General features: G+C 52.8%; 2 protein-coding genes across 3 annotated transcripts; one reads left to right on the top strand and one right to left on the bottom strand.

The window, feature by feature from the left end:
• The first annotated feature begins 598 nt into the window (after positions 1-598).
• Positions 599-5782, top strand: APOBR (apolipoprotein B receptor). The gene is made up of 4 exons (XM_038539926.1): positions 599-759; positions 1093-4452; positions 4538-4800; positions 4890-5782. Exons 1-4 carry the CDS (start codon positions 703-705, stop codon positions 4954-4956), a joined length of 3747 nt encoding a protein of 1248 aa, XP_038395854.1. The 5' UTR covers positions 599-702; the 3' UTR covers positions 4957-5782.
• On the bottom strand, positions 5647-10006 carry IL27 (interleukin 27). 2 transcript variants are annotated; one of them, XM_038539928.1, is made up of 5 exons: positions 9851-10006; positions 7730-7902; positions 7549-7647; positions 6981-7139; positions 5647-6235 (listed from the first exon to the last, which is right to left on the bottom strand). In XM_038539928.1, exons 1-5 carry the CDS (start codon positions 9879-9881, stop codon positions 5945-5947), a joined length of 753 nt encoding a protein of 250 aa, XP_038395856.1. In that variant the 5' UTR covers positions 9882-10006; the 3' UTR covers positions 5647-5944. The 2 variants fall into 2 exon arrangements, with proteins under 2 accessions (XP_038395856.1, XP_038395855.1); XM_038539927.1 differs by lacking the exon at positions 9851-10006 and adding an exon at positions 8121-9738.
• Positions 10007-20552: the final 10546 nt, after the last annotated feature.

Below are 20552 nucleotides of genomic sequence, written 5' to 3'. Positions count from 1 at the left end.
GAAAAATGGTGTCCTATGTGGGGCCTGTGGAGCCCTGCAAACTCAGCAACATGTCCTACGTGGCCTCTGCCTTCAAGGAACTCATAGGAGGGTGGGAGGTAGACACAAATAACCACAATACAAAGCTTAGCCAAGTTTTGTTTCGCAACAATGACTGCGGATGAGGGAATGGGCACTGGAGCCACTAACTCAGCCCCCTCTTCCCCTTGGGGAAGCATTAATGACCCTTAAATGAGAAGCCAGAGCTCTTACCAGCTCCTCTTCTCTCCTACTCCTTGTCCCTAGGCAAAACAGGAACCACAAACCCCAGCTTCCTCTCACAGAGTAGCTGTGGCTTGGGGGGGAGCCGGAAATGGCTGAGGTGTGAATACAAGACCTGAGTCACTTGAGCTGCAGTTGCCACAGCCCCCTCCCCCCTCCCCAGTTCTGAGATCTCCTGCTTCCAAGTTTTTTCTTTATGGCCTCCCCCCTCGCCCTTCAGCTCCAGATATGCACCTGAGCTCTCTGTGTGATACACGCCCATTTCCCAGCCAGGGCTGGAAGCTACTGAGGCATTGCAGAAGGTGGGCAGGGCCTGGACAGGGGATGTGTCAGGGAGACACAGGGGAAGAGGAAGTGTCTTGGGCCCTGGGGAAGACTGGCTTGTCTCCGTGGGTGGGGACAGTCATTTGTCAGCTTTCTGGACACACAGACAGAGACAGGATGGATTTCCTTCGGCTACATCTCCCTGGGCTGCATCAGGCCTTGAGGGGAGCACTGGTGAGAGGGGCAAAGAGATGCCAGAGGCTTTCATTCTGCTCCCTGGGGCCTCACCTTCCTTCTTCCCTTTGAAACTCTCCTCAGACTTGAGATCCCTTCCCCAGGATCAGGTAGTCTTCTAGCCTGAGTGTTTCTGGGTTTCAATCCTCCGACCTCTACAGACATGTCCACCTACCCCTAATCTAACCTTTTCCTCTTCCTCCTGCAAATCCAGTTCTTTCCCCTCCCAGATTCCAGAGCCCTTCTGTGGCCTGAGTTCCTCTGGGCCAAAGTCCCAAGGGAGAGGGCTGGGCCTCCCCTTAATGCCTCTGTCCCTTCCCCCTTCTCTTCCAGGACTCCCTCAGCTCCTTTGTCTCCTACCTTATGGGAGATGAGGTCCCCACCGCAGAGAGGAAGGCAGCAAGGGTAGCCGAGGAACTGGGGGAGGTGGCTGCAGGAAGGCCAGGGAAGACCGAAGAGAAGGAAGCCCAGGATGCCCTGGAGGGCCTTGGAGGCAGCCAAAGCAAGGAGGATGGAGGGCTGAGAGGGCCCAGAGAGGCTGGAAGATGCCAGGAGGGAGGTTCAGCTACAGAACAGACCTGGGGTTGGGAAGAAGGCAGCTCCCATGGGTCTCAGGCAGATGGGCAGGACATTGGGGTCCGGGAGGCACCCAAGGCTGCCAGGGGCCAGGGACCAAGTGCCCACTTAGAGGCCAGAGAGGAGTCCGAGGCAGAGTCTGAGGCTGGTCAAGACAACAGCAGCCAAGTCCAGGAGAGTCGAGGGCCCAGTGAGCAGGAAGTGAACAGAGAGGAGACACTGAGAACCTGGGAACAGGAGGAGGAGGCGGAAGAGGTCAAGGAAGGAAAACCAGAGGTGGCAAAGGAGGCGGAGTCACAGTGGACCTGGCACAGGGACCCTGAGGGGGAGGTAGGTGCTGATGGGCAGAAAGTAGCAGGGGACAACAGGGAGTCATTAGAGCAGCAGGTCAAGGAGGCAGTTGCAGAGGAGATCCAGGGGTCTGCAACCAAAGAAGCTGGGAAGGAAGAAGAGGTGAGGGTGGTCCTCAGGGGCAGTCGAAGCATGAGGGCACAGGATACACAGGAGCCACGGACAGAAAGTGAGGACAGGACAGCCTTAGGCAGGGAGGAAACTAGGACAGTCTCAGGCAGGGAGGAGGCCTGGACAACCTCAGGTGGGGAGGGGGATGGGACAGCCTCAGGCAGGGAGGACAAGGAGAAAATCTCAGTGGGGGAGGAGGATAGAATAGTCTCAGGCAAGGAGGAGGATGGGACAGCCTCAGACAGGGAGGAACCCAGGACAACCTCAGGTAGGGAGGGGGATGAGACAGTCTCAGGTGGGGAGGGGGACACGACAATCTCAGGCAGGGGGAAAGATGAGACAGTCTCAGGCAGGGGAGGGGAGAGCATAACCTCAGAAAGGGAAGAAGCTGGGATAGCCTCAGGCAGGGAGGAGGAAGATAGAAGAGCCTTGGGCAGGGAGGAGGATGGGACAGCCTCAGGCAGAGAGAAGGATGACGCAGCCTCAGATTGGGAGGAAGCCAGGACAACTTCAGGTGGGGAGCGCAATGAGAGGATCTCAGGTGGAGAGGGAAATAGAACAATCACAGGCAGGGGGAAAGATGAGACAGTCTCAGGCAGGGGAGAGGAGAGCATAGCCTCAGAAAAGGAAGAAGCCAAGACAGCCTCAGGTGGGGAAGAGGCTGAGACAGCCTCAGGCAGGGAGGAGGAAGCTGAGACAGCCTTAGGTAGGGGGAAGGATGGGATACCTTTAGGCTGGAGAGAGGCCAGGACAACCTCAGTTGGGAAGGGAGATGACCTCTCAGGAGCCAGGAAGACCGAATATGGGGAAGTCTCAGGAGAAAGGATCTCAGAGGGCACCAGGAAGGCCTGGGCATTCGAGGAGGCTTCCGGGGGAGACCAGGAGGATGAGGAGGATGAGGAGGATGAGGTGGATGAGAATAGAGAGGCTGAGATGAGGTTTTCCCCCAAACAGACCCAGGCCCTGGGAACTGAGGACATGGAAGAAGCATTTAAAGACCAGACAGCAGGGAGAGAGGCTACAGAAGGCCAGGGGTCAGAGAGGAAGGTAGAGGAAGGCTTTGAGGTCCAGGCAGATCAGAGAGTGATAGAGGCCGAGGGGAGGCAAGCCTCAGTGATCGGGACTGTTCCAGCCAGTGTGGAGGAGGTGGCGCAGGCAGAGATGGCTAGAGAGGAGAAAGAGGGTTGCTCGGCAGTAGAGGCTGAGTCGCCCAAGGACAAAGTGGCAAATGAGGCTGAAGGGGATGCTGACCTGGAGGCAGCCCCAGAGACCAGCAGTCCTGAGAAGGAGTTCAGCGGAGAGAGGAGCGAGGAGGAGGCTCAGACAGTTGCAGAAGCACAGGGGGTGATGTCGGGTGACCTTGAGCATGAGGTCACTGCAGGCCAGGAAGCTGAGCTGATGGCAGGCCCCCAGACCCTGACAGAGCAGCCTGGGGAAGGACAGGGGGGTGAGGAAGAGCTCTGGGGCCTTTCAGCCTTGAGCAGAGAGACAGAAGAGAACCTGGAAGAAGATCCCAGGAACATGGGAAATGTAAAGCCTGGTGCCCCTGGGGCAGAAGTCTGGGAGAACCAGAGAATGGGTGTGGAGAGAGAGGATGCCCAGGAAGAAAAAGCAGGTGCTGAAGAGGAGGAGGAGGAGGCTTCAGGAGGCCAGGCACCAGAGGAGGCCAAGGGAGCCCAAGAGTCTACCCTCTCAGGTGTCCTGGAGGCAATCGGGGAGTGGAAGAAAGCCCAGGAAGCAGGGTGTGGAGCAGAGGAGGGAGAGGTCCCTGCACCAGAGAGCCAAGAGCTGGGTGGAAGGCACGGGGCAGATGCAGGGACAGGTCAGTCACTGGGAAAGTCAGATGCCAGAGAAACAGAGGATGAGGAGGTGGAGGCCAGAGTGCCCTGGGGGGCAGACACAACATCCAGTGGAGACTGGAGGCTGGAGGAGACTGCTCTGAGCCTCCAGGACAGCGAGGACCCAGGGGCCAGTTCTTTAGCTACTGAGATAGTGAGGGAGATGGCAGCTCTGGATGGAAGGGCTGTTGGAGCTGGGGAAGGGCCCAAAAGAGAGGCTGGGGAAGCTTGGGACTCAGAAGGGAGGCAGGAGGCTGGGGGAGGCGAAGAACTGGTAGAGGCTGCACCAGGAGAAAACCAAGGTGGGCCGGAGTTTTGCCTGGAGGGCTCAGCGGAGGAGGTGACTGGCAGAGAAGGCCAAGCAGAGGCTTTGGAGGCCAGAGAGGATGAGCCCAGGGGAGAGTGGGCTGAGGTCAGGGAACCTGCAGTGGCAGAAGGAAGCTGTGGGATGGATGGCTTTACCTCAGGCTCCCAGGTGGTGAGGGCAGAGAGGGCTGTGGCCACTGTGGAGGCTGAGAGCCTCCGAGGAGGGCAGATGCTATTGGAAAAGGAGGCTGTGGGATGGCAGATGAAGGAGCAGGGGCAAGGCAGGGAGGGGCAGCGTGGAGACCACCACCCTGAGGGAGAGGCACGAAGGCCCCTTGATGTGGAGGATGCTGAGGTGACTACAGACCAGGGAGCAGAAGCCAAGGACATTGTTCCAGAAGGCCTGGAGGATGGCCAGGGCCAGGAGGACCAGTCAACAAACCAGGAGCCTGCAGAGGCCAAGCCTAGGCCGCATGGGGCCGGAGGGGATGCCCTCAACAGCTGGAGCGAGGTGAGAGCTCCAGCTAGGGACCAGGGCTGGGCAGAGCAGAATCTCGAATCCGGCCCCACGGTATTCTGTGCCTCCTTCCCTGCAGGCCCCGCTCCCTGGGTCTCTCCTGGACGTGTCTATCCCCCGGAGCCGTGTCCTCCTGTCTCGCAGCTCCTCGCTGCGACGCTCCCGGCCCTCTTTCCGTGGGACCCGAGCCCCAGAGCAGCAGGAAGAGCCTCCCAGCCCCCCATCTGAGGAAGAGCTGGCACCTCCTGAGCAGAGCCTTCTCCAGCCAGAGAAACCCCCAGAGCCAAGTCCCCCAAAGCCTGAAGGGACCCCACTGCCAACCAGAAGGCCCCTGGGACGTGGGTAAGCACAGAGTGAGGTGGCGGGGCTGGGGTGCGGAGGAGGCCACAGACCCTGGGGGACCGGCTCCCATCATCTGTCTCCATCTGCAGGTTTGGCCTGGCACACTCCGGCATGATGCAGGAACTGCAAGCCCGACTGCGCCAACCGAAACCCTAGGGAAGGCCCTGAGCCCCTGGGAGCTAGGCCCTGGATGAGGCTCAGAGGGTCCTCAGAGGGTGCACTGAACCCTGCTTGGCCTATCTCCTTCTGCCACTTTGGATACACCCTTCCCACCCTCTGGGCCTCAGTTTCTCCGTGTGTCATTCGTGGAGCAGACAGAGCCAGACGTTTTTAGAACCATGATTTGGAAGAGCATGACTTGGCAATGTGGTGACGGACTCCCTGGCCCCTGGGACCACCTCTCATGGCCTGTCCCGACCACCTTTCTAATCTGCCTCAGCTGTCTGGAGGACCAAGGGGACAGGACAGTAGTCCCCATAGCCTTCCCTCCCTGACTGCTCCCAGTCCCCAGCCAGGACTTCAGAGAGCTGGGGGACAGTCACACAAACCTCTGGGGCAGGAGCTAGCCCAGTGGAAAGGGGTCAGGAGGGTCTACGGAGCTCCATTTGCAATCAGAGGTTGGTGGCAAACAGATCACTGGCCTCGAGCTTTCAAAAACTCGTGACTCTGCTGGTTACTATGGCAACAACCAGCCCAGTAGCCAGACTGGAGGAAGGTAGGCCCAGGAGCTCCCAGAACTTAGGATCAGAGAGGGGTCCAGGGTGGCCAGAGGCTATAGACCCCATCCCAGGCCCTTGCCCTTTGGGTGTCAGGTACCCCTTCTCTGAAAAGAAGCTGACTCGGAGGGAAGATGAGAGTGCTTTATTAGGCAGCCCGCAAGGTGGTCTCGCCCGAGGACAACTAGCAGGCTCTGAAACAATAAATAAACCATCGTTTCCCTAACCAATAAATAAATATCCAAGAAATAAATATCTGGCAGGGACTGGAGGTGTCTTAAGTTATTGAGTAGGGGTTGGGGTGGGAAGCCGGTGGAGCCTTGCCTTGTTTAAGGCAAATGAGCTGGATGCAGGCTGTCCTGCCAGCCCAGACTCCAGCCCCCAGGTCCTGAAGGGTGGTGAAGGAATGGGGCTGAGAAGTCGCTCCATCAGGGCTGGGAGCCAAATGTGGAGTGCCCCACGGGTGGGGCTGGGTTTCCAGCTTGGGAGAGTAACAGCAAGTCTCTCACGGCCCGAGCCAAGGCGAGCTCCAAAGAGTGCAGCAACTGGTACGTGTAGAGGAGCTGAGGCCAGGAGGGCTGCACTGCTGTCTGGGAGGGGCCACCCGGAGCCGCTGCGAGCAGCCCTTTCCTCTCCTCATGCTGCTCCTCCTCCTCCTCCTCCTCCTCCTCCTCCTCCTCCTCCTCCTCCTCAGGAAGGCTGAGTCCTGCCGCCAGCACCTGCCAGGAGAGGCCCACTGGTCAGACAATGGTCAAGGGGAGGCCAGGAGCAAACCCTTGTTCCTTTCTGTGCCCAATGGTACAGAATGACATCAGAGACCACAAGATCATGATTTCCCTGGGCAGCCCCTACTTTAGATCTTCCATTATGTCATCATCTCACGGGGCCCCGCCTGCTTTTTTGGTTCGAGAAAATGGAAGTCACAGGGTAAGATGCTGCTCATGGAGCTGGTACACTCATCCAGGATGGCCCTGGGCATTTGGAATTCCAGAAGTTCTTCTCTTCAGGGTCGTCTTAGGATACAAAACAGGCAGAAAAGTGGTATAGCTAGTTTTTTGTTGTTTTTTTGTTTTGTTTTGTTTGTTTTTTTTTATGCTGCTGGCATTTTCTATTTGTTTAAGAGTAAAGTGCCTGTTTCCCTTGGAAATGTTTAGGAGCTGGTGATCAGAGGCTGAAGGAGAAGGGAACCAGCTTTGTTGCAGGCCCTGCTGATGCCAGCAGCTGTTCTGGGTGCTTCAGAGCTGTTCAGACCAAGACTCCATGGGAAGGCAGAGATTCAGGGAGCAGAGCCGGGGACGCGGACACACACACACACACACACACACACACACACACAGAGGATCTAGAGCATCTCCCTCCAAACTTACCCAACCTTTGGGCAGGGGATGTTTTTAAAAGGGAGCCAATGAGCTTCAATTTTGTGTGTTGGTCTCTGGGAGTTGAGCAGGTGGGTGGGTACTCTACCTGGAAGCGGAGATGCCGCTGCAAATCCCGGAGATCCAGCCTCATGGTCCACAGGTGCATCTTCTCAGAGCTAGTCCAGCCCCCTTGGCTTCCCAGGCTTTCCAAGAGGGCATGGAAGGGGTGAAGCATCATGGAGAGGAAACAGAGTCGTTCTGGGTCCTGTGGGAGAGAAAGGAAGGGATCAGGAAGGCTCAAAGGCTGAGGATCAAAGCCAACGCCATCTCCACCATCCCATGACTCCCTGTCCATAGCCCCACTCTCTCCCCTTCTTCACCATTCCCTTTCCTGTCCGTCAACTAGCTTGTGTTTTTATCCTGTCTCCAACCTCCTTGCTACCCTAGTCCCACTCCTAATCCCAATCCCATCCATCCTCCATATGTGCAGCCTCATTCTCACACCACTTCTGTATTCCAGCTGTATATCCAATGACATACTCAACCTCGTCCAGATCTATTTCCTCCATTCCTTCCCAAATCCATTTTCCATTCAATCCCCGACTTCATCTCCATCCACCCAGCCCAGCCTTACTGCCAGTTCTCCTGCCCCCCTCCACCAGCCCCCAACTCACAGAGAGGCTGTGCCAGGCCTGGAAGGGCAGGGAGACGTTGGGGAGCTGATCTCCCAGAGGCAGGAGGTCCAGGCTTACTCCTGGCAACTGAGATTCAGCCTGTGGGGTAAGGTCTGTTAGTGGGGGCCAGAGGGAATGGGGGCTTGCCCATTCCCCAAACCAGTTGCATGGGGAGACTCACAAAGTGGTGGGCCTGGATCCGAACCTCTGAGAACAGCTTCTTGGCCAGCTGCAGGCTGACCTTGAACTCCCTCCGCAACTCCTGCAGGCTCAGGGGGGACCTCCCTGGCGGTCTCGGGAATCCCCAGACACCAGCTCGAGCCAGGAGCAGGGAGAGCAGTAAAAGGCCAAGCCCTGGAAGGGGGGAGATGGTGCCAGGATGAAGGGAAAGCTTGAGAACTCACGTGCCTTTTCTAGCCTGCGCTATAGGCAAGCCCTGTGTACCATCTCACTGACCCCGCACAGCCGCTGAGAAAATGGGAGTTATTGAAGACACCATATGGCATCTCCATATGAATGAAAGGAAGGTACCTCTTCTCCAAGATAGACACAACTTTGCACAGAGTACCCACCTTTGCAAGCAGATCTCGAGCTGGATCTTGATCCCCCCACTAACTCTGTTAGCCAAGTGTCTTTTTTCAGTGAACAAACCATTCAACTGTATGTAGCAGTCTGGGTGCTATTATCCTGTGCATTTTGCAGATGAGAAAAATGAGGCTCAGCGAAGTTAACTAGCCCGAGGTCACATAGCAAGAAGGGGAGAGAACCAGGACTGGATTCCAGATCTGCCCAAATGCAGAGCCTGTGTACTTTCCCCAGGGAGCTTAGAGGAGGCAGCTACCTCCCCTGGAGTGGGCACACTGTGTTCGGCTGAGAATTCCTTGGGCTTAGCCAGGCAGCTCTAATGGCCTGAACCAGAGCCCCAGAGGTGGGCGGGCAATGCTGGAGACTCTACCCCAGGGAGTCAGAAGGACAGATTGGCCCAGCCACCACCAACGCAGGTGGGTCACTCTGCAGTGTTGAGGAACAGAGTGTGCCTGGAAGAGGAGGAGGGCCCAGAATGGGAGTCAGAACCTGTTTCTCATCTAGGTTCTTCCCTTGAGCAAGTCACCTCTTATCTCTGCACCTCAGGTTCCCATCTGTAAAATGGGGGAGTCTGACAAGCTGATTTCTGAAAGTACTTCCTGCCCTGTATTTCCTGGACAGAGGGAGAGGAGCCCTAGGGTGGGAGCTCTGGGAAGAGGGCCGTATTTGGTAGTCTCTCCATCAAGGAGAGGAAATCTAGCAATCACTGGAGTTACACAATTCTCGAAACACAAACCAAAACTAGGTTCTAAGCCTAAGTCAGTTTCTGCTCGTCCTCCTCTCCATGGCTCTTGCCTGTCCATTCTTGATCCCAAATCCCTGGGCTCTGCTCCCCAAATTGTCCTGTAAATAAAGACTAAAGGGCACTTCTGGGTACTTTCATTCAGCAATGTACTTCCAGAGGTGGGGGGAAGGTGCCTGCGACCCCCAGCATTCAGGCTCCCCTGGATTGGAGACCACTCTGGTATCACAGAGACTTAAGGCAGTGTGGGGTTCTTCTTAGCTCTACTTTAAGGGAAAGTGCATACCCCCACCCAGAATTGAGCTGTGCCATTTTGAACTCACCCCCTGCTTCCTGTCTGAGCTCTGGAGCTCCAGACCCTTCCCATGGCTTCTCCCTTACGCTCTGTACCCAATGCTGGGTCCTCGACCCTGGCTCTATCCCCAGCCTCCAGCCCTTACTCCCTATTGTGGCCCTACCATCTGCTCCTCTTCCTGTGGCTCTGGTTCTAGCCTCTGACTCTTTGAGTCACCAACTGTGGATTGGACCTCCTTCCAAGTTACAGACCCTTGACCTAGTTAGGCTGCTGACTCCTTGGCCCCAGCCCCATACCCCAGCCAACTCCTCCTGCTGTTCTTCCTCTACCAGCCCCAGTTCTCAACGAAACTGTCTGGTCCCTGCTCATTCACTCCAACCAAACTCTTCATGTATCTGCCTGGTTCTGGTCCTAATCAAACTGGCTGCCTACCTCTCTCCATTCAGGCCAGTCAAGCCTTCCTGTCCTCTGCCTGGCCCTGGCTGAACCATCGCCCCTCCGCCCCTGTCCTCCCCCCTATTCATGCCAGACTCATTCCCATTCTCCAGTCGACTATATCTTGTATTCTTAGTCTTGGCCAAGTAGTTGCCCCCATCCATAACAGTCAAGCCCTCCCATCCCTTGCTCAGTCTCAGCCACGCTTAGCACCCCGCCGCCCCCAGCCCTGGTCTCAAACTCACGCCAGCCAAGGTCTCCTGCCATCTGGCCCATAGCAGGGCCCAGCCCGTGTGGCCAGCCATCTCCCGGGCAGGGGTCTTATACTGGGGGCTGCACCGGTTTCACTTTCCGTCTGCTTGTACTTTCGGCTTTGCACTCAGTCTTCCCTGCTCACCACCCCTTGCTGAAATGGGGAAATGTCATTTCCCTTCCCAGAGGGGGCGGGAGGCACAGTGGGGGGTGGCGGGAAGCTGGGGTTTCAGTCAATCCAAGCTCCAGACCCCCTGCTGAGCTCCCGGGACCAGCCCTCCCCTCACATCCCGCTCCCCAGGTGAGCCACTGCTCTAGGGAACTGATAGATTCCACAGACTAAATCCTCCTGTTTCTCTGCTCTGTCATTATCATCCTAGTGCCATCACCAGCTCACAGTCCTTTAGAAGATGGATGGCCAGGTAAGGGGATTGCCCATTAGAGAGGATTTGGGGTTTTGAGTCATCCTACTCTTCTCTGGTTTACCAGGTAGCTGAGGGAGGGAGTGCGAAGGAAGAGGGGAGCTCATCGTGGGGCTGGGATAGGGCTTTGTGTGGAGTAGTGGGGTCCCAGTCCGGGCAGGATGAGGGCTCAGTCTACAGCCACAGTCAGGGCAAATGAGAATGGACCCATTCAGGGCCAAAAGTTCAGCTTTGGCCAGAGTGAGATTTAAGATTAGAGCTCAGTCTATAACCAGGACCAGGATATGGTGTAGGGCTGGACTTGGTCTAGAGCTTTGTCTGGGGTCATCGTCCTGGCTCTGTCTGTGTTTGGGGTCAGAGCCATCAGTGACCTGGAGGCTCTGCTTGGGACCAGTCAAGAATGAACTTAGAGCTCAATCCCGATTGGGCACAGGGCTCGGGCTGTGGCTAAGGTTCTGACAGAGAAGGCTCATGCCTGGGCTGGAGTAAGAGTTCTGCTGATGACCAGGGTCAGGGCTCACTAGGTTGGGGTTGTATGAGGTCAGGATGGGGCTCAGCCAGGTCCCAGAATAATCCTGCTCTGTGTGTTTCTGTTCTGTGGATGGCTGTCAGGGCTGGGCTGCATCAACCACAGGTCTCCCTTCCAGCACAGCTCCACCCTTAGCCCCACCCTGGATTTTCCATCTTCAGGGACAAGATGGGGGTTTCTTGGTCTTCCCCAAGGCCCACTTTCCTTTTGGGATCTGTGGGGTTTCCCTGCTGGGTCCCTGCAGTGAGACAGAAACCAAGGGGGCTTTCCCTTATTATACTCTGCCTCACCAGACCTACATAGGCACTGCCCAGCAGGACCGCCTGGAGCCCACTGCCCTGGGAAGTACCAGTACATGTAGGGGCGCACTCCTGGAGGGTTGCTTGGAGGAGAAGGAAGAGTACCTGGCACTTGCCTAACCTGAACTGGTTTCCCTGCAGTGTCCCCTAGTGGTGACAGCTCATTCCCCTGCATCCCATGCAACTGAAGCTCCTCACTCCGGGAGGGGCAAGGTGTGTGTGTGTGGGGGGAGTGTAGAGAGGGTGGTGTCTCAAACAACCTGAGACTGATCATGAGAAAAGGCATAGGCCCTGACTGGTCTGCCTCACATCCCCAAGTCCTACCATCCATCCGGGAGGTGAGCCACCCTACTCACCCTCTGACCACAACCACTCCCCATCCTTTGCCATTGCTCAGAGCTACCGTGCCTCTCAAACCTTGAACTCCATCCTCCACTCTCTCATCACAACCCACTGACCCTCCTGACCCTCTCTTAGGGTTCCCAGAGACCTCCTGTCTCTTGCTGCTTTTCTGCCCTTCCCAGTCTGGCTGTAGCTGACACCTGCAGCCGACACCTGCATCCTCATCCCCAGCTTCTGCCCTATTCCTGCTCCAGCAACTGGAGCTTCATACTTGAATACGATGAGCCATCTTATACCAGCTTGCCTTTGCACAAGCTCTTCTCTTTGCCTAGAATGCCCTTCTCTGGAGTCCCCTCTTCTCAACTGTTCTGAACCTACCCCTTGTCATGGGCTTCCTCCCCTGAATAGCTCATTCCTTCCTGCCATAAATCCTGTCTCCAATGGACGTTGCATATTTCTTTTCTTGCTTGCTCTATCCTTGATCATACCACTCTAGCCATACTGGCTCCTTCATTGCTCCTGCAACATACCAGGCATGCTCCTATCTCAGGGCCTTTGCACTTACTGTCCCTTCTGCCTGAAACACTCTTCTTCCAGATATCTGCAAAACTCACTCTCTTCTTATGATCCCTGGTCAAATGTCACCTTCTCAAACAGAGTCCTCACTGACTACCTGATTAAAAGACACAACCTTGGCCCTAGCACTTTCTCTTTTCTAGAAAGAAAGGTTGCAATTTCCAACTATGACTGTAGATACATCTTTTTTTTTTCCTTTTAGATCTATCAGTTTCTCTCATGTGTTTTGAAGTTCTATTGTGTAGGTATAGACACAATTAGGATTGTTATGTCTTTTTAAAGAACTGACCCAGGGCCCCTGCGTGGCTCAGCGGTTGAGCATCTGCCTTTGGCTCGGGTCGTGATCTCGGGGTCCTGGGATTGAGTCCCACATTGGGTTCCCCTGGGGAGCCTGCTTCTTCCTCTGCCTATGTCTCTGCCTCTCTGCCTCTCTCCCTCTCTCCCTCTCTCTCTGTCTCATGAATAAATAAATAAAATATTTAAAAAACAAAAGAACTGACCCTTTTGTCAGTATGTGATGTCTCTATCCCTGATAATATTTTTCCCCCTGAGGTTTACTTTTTCTGAAATTAATTTGACAAGTTCTGCTATTTTTGGTTAGTGTTTACATGGTTTACTTTTTTTTTTTTTACACAATAGCATTTTTAAAAATATTTTATTTATTTATTCGACAGAGAGAGAGAGCAAGAGTGAGAGTGAACACAAATAGGCAGAGCGACAGGCAGAAGAGGGAGAAGCAGGTGCCCGCTGACCAGAAACCCCAACTTGGGGCCCTGATAGGGGACTTAATCCCCAGATCCCAGGATCACGACCTATGTTTATAATTTGCAGTGAGTTTCATTAAAATAAAAATCCAGATTAATATTTTTGTCAGTTTATATGACATTTTTCAGTGTCTGCCGTAAGTATATACTTTTAAAAATGTACATTATTTTTTTACTTTGCTCTTCTAGCTGGGTACTTTAAAGCCATGTTAATTAGATGTCATAGTGAACACCTTTATTTTTTTCATTTCAGCAAGTAAGCTTTAAATTATTCATTATTAAGTATTTTTTGTCTTAAATTTTTATAGATTCCCTTCATTAGATTCCAGAAATCCCATGTAATCATAGCTCATGGACATTATCTTTAAGGAATGTTCCCTTTGTTTAAATTGCTTACCGATATCTAGTAAGACACCACCACCACCCCCGCCGCCAACATTCTCCGTCCTTTTCCCTGCTTTATTTTTCTACATAGCGTTTTAAAATATCTATCATTTTCTCTCTCCCCTTTTTTGGCCTGCCTCCATGCACTGGAGTATGAGATCCACGAGAGTGAGAATTCGTGTCTGTTACGTGCACTGATATATCCCTAGTAGCTAACAATAGCAGATTCTTAGTAAATCAGTGAACTAATCTGTCTTCTGCCACAAGTACCTAAATTGGGTTCTGCTCATGGGCTGGTTCTCTATAAATTGCCCTGATAGAGCAACAAGTCTGGGACCAGCTGCTGAGACCCACGTCTCCCTGTCAGCCTTCTACTGCTCTGGCTGAGGTTCTGGACAGGTACGGAGGATGTAAAGTGGGAGGCTGGGCTGCTGGACATGGCCCTTGGCCAATGATCTTAGCAGATCCTTGCCAAGAAGCTGAAGAGCCAATGAGGGCGGCGCCAGCCTCTGTTCCTACCTTTGGAGGATGGACTTGGGCCATGTGTCTATCTGGGCCTCAGTTTCCACAAGCAGATCTTGGCTGGTGAGCTGAGACTTGGGCTGGGATCCCAGCAGGAAATGGAAGGGATGTGGTAAAGGCTGAGAATTGCTAGAAAGGAAGCCAAGAATTCTGAGCTCTAGATTCCAGTGTGTAACTAATACTTCTGGTGACCTCAGGTGAGTCACTAATCAGCTCTGGACCTCAGGTTCCTCATTTAAAAGTACTAACAGTTTTCAAATGCTGCCACTACTATTACGTAAGGAAAATAAAACCTAGATGATTAAAAAAAGAGAAAAGAACCATCCACTAATTTTCTGATTATTTTCCAAGTACCCCGTTAGAGCTTGGACCCCGTGGGGCACTCCATGGGGCTGCATGGGAATCCTGAGCCCAGGAAGTAGAAGTTGGAAGCTTCAGATGTGACATCAGGATAGAATCAGGGAGGGGAAGTCTTGTTCAGGGTCATGCAGCAGATCAGTGACAGAATGAAGACTGGAACTCATGTCTCCCGTTTTCAGCTTGGGCTGCTGAGGGGAATCCCTAGGCCCTCTGATGTCAGCTCCGAGGCTTGGAACTAACCCTTTGGTTAAGCCAAGATGAGCTTCGGTGAGGGCAGGAAGGCGGGGGGGGGGGGGGGGGGGGGGGGGGGGGGGGGGAGGTGAGGCCAGGCTGGAGCTGGGGCCACACCTCTGAGTCTCCAGAGCACAGGTGGTGAGATCCTGAGCCACGGCACAGCACCTGCCTGGTCCCCAGAGAGGAGATGGAAAGCCCCAGAGCCCCAGCTCTCATCACCTGACTTCTTTCCTACTACACACATGCACCCCACACCACACCACACCCAGCGTCTACCAGGATTTATTCTGCAGCATGCACTCACCACGCCCCCTCCCATCGACCTGGGTGGCTGCCCCTAATGGGGAGTCTCTTTTGGGATTATCAACCGTGGGATAGTCTGAGAGAAAGGGGTCTGGAGAGAAAGGAGAGGGATGGCTAGCTACTGATGAGATGTTTATCCCTGGGTGTTCTGTGTTAAGTGTACATGGATGCAGGGTCCAGTGGACTGAGTACACCGGGTGTGAGAAAGTGGGACGCCAGCTCTGTAGAGTTCCAGGAAGGAAGAATTTGAAGCCCAGGAGGCAGGGCTGCAGAGGAAAAACACCAGCCTGGGGGTAAAAATCCCGGTTCAAGTCCCAGCCCTTCTCGCCCTTCCCCCCATGTATGTGCTCTCTTAAAGGAGGCCCAAACATTCTGTGCATTGGTTTCCTCATCTGCAAGATGAAGCTCATGATCCCGGCCCAGCCCACCTCTCAGCTCAGACATTGAAGGTGCACTTGGGAGGGCAAAGGGCATCATGGGTCTAGGTCCCGCTTGGGAGGGAGACAGACCTACGCTGCTTTCAAAGCTCCAACACTTCCCTTGGTCAAGGCCTGAAATCTCCCTGATCTTGGCTCATCTAGCAAGTGTGGAGGCTACTTCTACCAGCTGGATAAGACGCAGAGAAATGGCTGCTGCTGAGTAGCTGTGTGATCTTAGGCAGGTTACTTAACCTCTCTGTGCCTGCTTTGTCATCTATAACATGAGGAAAGTAATACAAACTCATGAGACTGTTTAGAGGATTCAATGACCTATTATTTATAAAGTGTTTGGAACAGGGCCTGGCATACGGTAGAACTATAGGTTATAGCTATTAGTAGTATTATAAGGCCTCGCTCACAAGGAAAGCAATGTTAGTTGTCATTAATAAATACAAGGGATGGTTGTCATCAATGGACAAAGAAAGGCTGAAGGAGAGAGGGTGGAAGAAGGTAAGAAACAGAAGAGGCTTCAGTTACATCTCAGGAAATAGGGATGGTTGGGGTGCGGGTGGTGGGGCGCAGAGGCAGAGAGGGTCCAGGGAGCCGGAAACATACATCAGAACAGAAATCAGGGGCAGCCTGGTGGGTGGCTCAGCAGTTTGGTGCCACCTTCAGCCCAGGGCCTGATCCTGGAGACCTGGGATCAAGTCCCATATCAGGCTCCCTGTGAGGAACCTGCTTCTCCCTCTGCCTGTGTCTCTGCCTCTCTCTCTCTCTTTCTCTCTCTTTCTCATGAATAAATAAAAAAAGAAAGAAAGAAAGAAAAAGAACAGAAATCAGGCCAGAACCAGAAATCTCAGGGAGCGAGGCAATTGGGCCCTGGGTCAGGTGTGAACAGCCTCAAATCTGAGAACCAGTGGGTGAGATTCACCTCCCTGGCAAGGTGAGGCTTCATTGAGCCTATGAAGAGCGCTTAGAATGGAGACAGACCCTGAGCTGAGCCCCAGGACAGGCCCCGCCAGGTGTTTGAGAGATGCGGGCAAGCACTGGCAGACACCAGGTCCTCCAGCAGCCCTAGGCTCTGAGGCTGACACCAGGCCCTACACCACTCCCAGGGCCCTCACCTGGTGGCCTCCACGGGGTCTCAGCCACCCCTGCTCCCATGTCCCTCACCCATTGGGCCCACTGCATGAACCCCCAGCTGAGTGGACAGCTCAATCCCCAGGAATGGTACATACCCATGGCTCTCAGTGTGTCACACACCCATCCTAGAACTGTCCATTCTGGTGATTATATATATATATATATATTTATGTTTTTAGAGGGGGTGGTGCAGGGAGGGGCAGAGAGAGAATCTTAAGCAGGCTCCATGCTCAGTGCAGAGTCTGACTCAGGACTTGATCTCACAACCCTAAGATCATGACCTGAGCCGAAATCAAGAGTCAGTTGCTTAACCGACTGAGCCGCCCAGGCCCCCCATCCCTGCTTATATTTCTATGTATTATCTGATTCGTGCGAAATAATATATACAACATACATGTTTCTGCCCACCCACTTTTCCTCCTCCTGCCACAACTTTGGTCCTGGGTTCACTGATTCCCGTGGCACCTCATGTCACTCTGAGTAAAAGTGAAAACCCTCCCAATGGCTTACAAAATCCTCATGATCCTTCCCACTGACGTCTTTCATTCCCTCCCACACACTCTGGCTCCCTAACAAACACACCCAGCACACTTCTACCTCAGAGCCTTTGTACATACTACTGTTCCTTCTGCCTAGAATACTCTTTCCTCAGCTCTTCAAATAACTGGCTCCTTGTCCCTCCATCAGGTCTCATCTTTTCATAAATGCCTTCTTCCTTCTATGGCTCTGAGAGGACTGTCCCATCCTATTCCCATCTACACTAAGACCTGATGTGTAGCCCTAAGATCTAGATGTTAGTCTCTTAGCTTTTCAATTTTTCTACACATTCTGAAACCTTCCCAGACCTCTAGGGTCTTTCTCCAGACCTTGAGCATCCAGCCACTTCGTGAGACTTCAGAGTCCTGTTGGCAATATTGATATGAACAACTTTTACTCTTTTCATGCTTCTGAATTGAAGTGGTGCCCCTGGGCAGGAGAGGGGAAGACAGAACTGGGGGCCGAGTACCAAGGCATGGCAACCATGGTCCTTACCCACAGAGGTGGCCACCTAGCCACGAAGACTGGGCAAATGTGAAACCAGAGGTAACAAGTCGAAGCAGGGCAGTTTGAAACTTACTGGAAAGCCCTGATCATCCACTCTGTGGCCTACCTTTCTTCATCTGGAGAATGGGCATAGCAGTGCCTTCCTCACAGAGAGAGTGCACAGGGGCTCCAGAACCTGCAAAGTGTTATTACTATTGAGACCACACAAAGTAAAGTTTGTCAACCAGTCAGTGAGTAAGAGGATAAGGAGAGAAGAGGATCCCTTGGGATGTCAGCCATTTGCCATTTCCACCTGCCTACCCATTCTTCCTTAAAAAAAAAAAAAAAGAAAAAAGAGCATCTGGATTTTCCTTTGGGGGAATTTATCCATCCTCTTACAGAGCCTAACATCCCCCCCATCCCCATGGTGGGCATCTGACAAGCCCAGCCAGTCAGGGGACTCCATGCCCCTCAACAGAGTGGACAGTTTTAGGATGGGTGTGTGACACACTGAGAGTTAGTCCCTGGACTTGTCATCAGGAAACTTTCTCTCTGCAGATATGATTAAATAGGTAGGACGTGAATCTGGATTTGCTGTCGGCAGCCCTCAGGAAAGACCCCGCCTTAGGCTGGAGCCAACACATGGGAAAGTAGAGCTGAGAGCCAGAGAGGGAGACAAGAATCTTAATATTTTCTTTAGGTTCCAGGATCCAGCTATTCCTGAAGCAGTTGTTCTGAAATGTTCAGCTCCACAAGCCACTCTTCTCTCTTGCTTAAGCTATTTCGAGCTGTGTTTCTGCCACTTGCAGCATAGGTCCCCTCCCCCGCTTTGATCCAGCTTCACAATGGATTTCCAATGACAAAAATCACAGGCCAGATTTTTTTAATGATAAAGGCAAATATATCATGTAGTAGAAGGAGCACTCTATCAGAAGCCAATGGAGAGAGCGTTTCAGATAGAAAGAACAATGTAAAAACAGAGCAGAACCTTGGTCAATATTTACTGATCGCCAACTCAGTGTGTTCGAGGCATTGGAGTTTAGCTGTGAATGGGACCGGCATAAGTTCTTCCTTAATGGAGCTTACACAGAATAGAATAAGGTTGCAGTTATATTATAATTTTATAAAATTATGTAACATTTAATCAAATGCTTATATGTGCTACTGGCTCATGTGATCTTCACAATGTAGGGTTTTATTATTATCCTGTAGGTATTATTATTTTCATTCATTATATGAAAAGGAAACTGAGGACCATTAAGGCTTTGTGCCCAAGGTTACCCTTGGCTAGTAAGCAGCAGCTCTGGGATTTGAACCTAGGACCTCTGGATTTCTTAGCCCTTTATACTATACCACTTGGTATAGCAGTTAGCATTTTTAAAAAAGATTTCATTATTTATTCATGAGAGACATAGAGAGAGAGGCAGAGACAAAGGCAGAGGGAGAAGCAGGCTCCCTACAGGGAGCCATCATGCCCTGAGCTAAAGGCAGATGCCTAACAACTGAGCCACTCAGGTGCCAGCAGTTAGCATTTATGAGTCTTCTCTATATGCCAGACCCTGCTCAAATGCTTTGCACTCATGTATTCCTCAAAACAATCCATTTTACAGATGAAGAAACTGAGGTTAATAACATAGTGGTAGCAGGACTAAAATTTGAACTAAAACAGTATGGCTCGAAAGGCCACACTGCTTTCCTCCCTATCTTTATGGAGGTGTAATTGACAAATAAAATTTTAAGCTATTTAAAGTACACTGGGTGATGATCTGATATGTGTACACACTGTGAAAAGCTTCCCCCTTTGAATTAATGAACACATCCATCATCTCACATGCTTTTTTTTTTTTTTTTTTTTTTTTTTGTGAGAATATCTAGCAAATTTCAATGACATGGGACGGTATAATCAAGTCTCCATAGTCCAGTGCATACCTCCTCTAATGAATGAACAAAGGCAGGAAGAGGGGCCAGAAACCCTGCCCAGAAGTGAAAGACAGCAAGCGGCCTAGCCCTGAGCCCTCCTGTCCAAACGGTGCCAGGTTTCCATGTTGATAAAGAGATGATCCCTCATGCATTTATTTGCTGAGAATGTGAGGAGCCCTATTGACCCGGCCCGTACCCTAGGGTCCTCTCTGTTTGCCAGCTCCGAGGATCTTACCTGGGTGACTGTGAAGAGCAGCACAGGTCAGAAAAGTGAAAGAAGCAGAGACATGGTGAGAGGGCAGAGGGAGGGGCAGATCAGAGTGTAGGACCTCAGGGAGTCTCCTGGCCCCTGGGGGCTCCACACATTCCTCCACTAGGAATCTAGTGGCCATTCCCCCAAAGCCCAGCAGGAGTAGGAATATGCATTCCAAGGTTTCTGTAAATACCAGGAAGTCCTCAGGAGCAAAGGGATAGGTGAAGACAGGGATCTTGCTGCCAGAGAGAAGCTGAGTTAGAGGTCAGAGGTAGTACAGGCCCCCCTCTCCACCACCTCAACCCCCATCCTGGCTCACACTCTCCTCTGCAGGGGATAGATCTTGCAGGTAGATTGGCTTGGCTCATAGGACCCTCTGGCAGAGCTTGTTGGTCAGGATCTTGTGTCCTCACTGCTCTCCTTGCTGGTTTGAGCCACTGAATCCATCCATCCACCTGGTACCAGAGGAGGAGAGCAGAGCAGGCCCAGACAACTCATATAGAAGCAGCAAAGTTGGGATCCCTGGGTGGCGCAGCGGTTTGGTGCCTGCCTTTGGCCCAGGGCGTGATCCTGGAGACCCGGGATCGAATCCCACGTCGGGCTCCCGGTGCATGGAGCCTGCTTCTCCCTCTGCTTGTGTCTCTGCCTCTCTCTCTCTCTGTGTGTGTGACTATCATAAATAAATAAAAATTAAAAAAAAAAAGAAAAAAAAAAGAAGCAGCAAAGTTATACTGATGCTCCCCCCTCCCTGCTTTGCTCTCATTCAAGGAGGAGCTGAGGTCAACATGGACAGCCTGAAGCAAGATGTTTGGAGGCCTGGGAGGGGAAGGGGCAGAGGGAGAGGGAGAAGCAGGCTCCCCGCTGAGCAGGGAGCCTAATGAGGGGGTCAAATCCCAGCACCCTGGTGTCATAACCTGAGCTGAAGGCACATGCTAAACCGACTGAGCCACCGGGGCGCCCTCCATAAATGTTTACTGTGCACCTAGTTAGCGCCAGATACCAGCCCTGAAGCGGACCGTATCTTAAGGGCAGTGGTTGAGGTCCTAGAACACTGTGGGCAAGAATATGGATCGTGTCAAGTGTCATGTTAAGGAGGGTGGTGACAGAGAGGGCTTCCCACTGGACACCTGCAGGAGACTCCTGGGGGTAGTGCATCTGCTCCAGTGCTGAAGCACCTGACTGGGGAGACAGAGGGATCAGTG

This window comes from Canis lupus, chromosome 6 (genome assembly GCF_011100685.1).
Source record: "Canis lupus familiaris isolate Mischka breed German Shepherd chromosome 6, alternate assembly UU_Cfam_GSD_1.0, whole genome shotgun sequence".
NCBI lineage: Eukaryota > Metazoa > Chordata > Mammalia > Carnivora > Canidae > Canis > Canis lupus.
The sequence above is the reverse complement of the archived record's forward strand: the minus strand, read 5'-3'. Positions and strand labels throughout refer to the sequence as shown.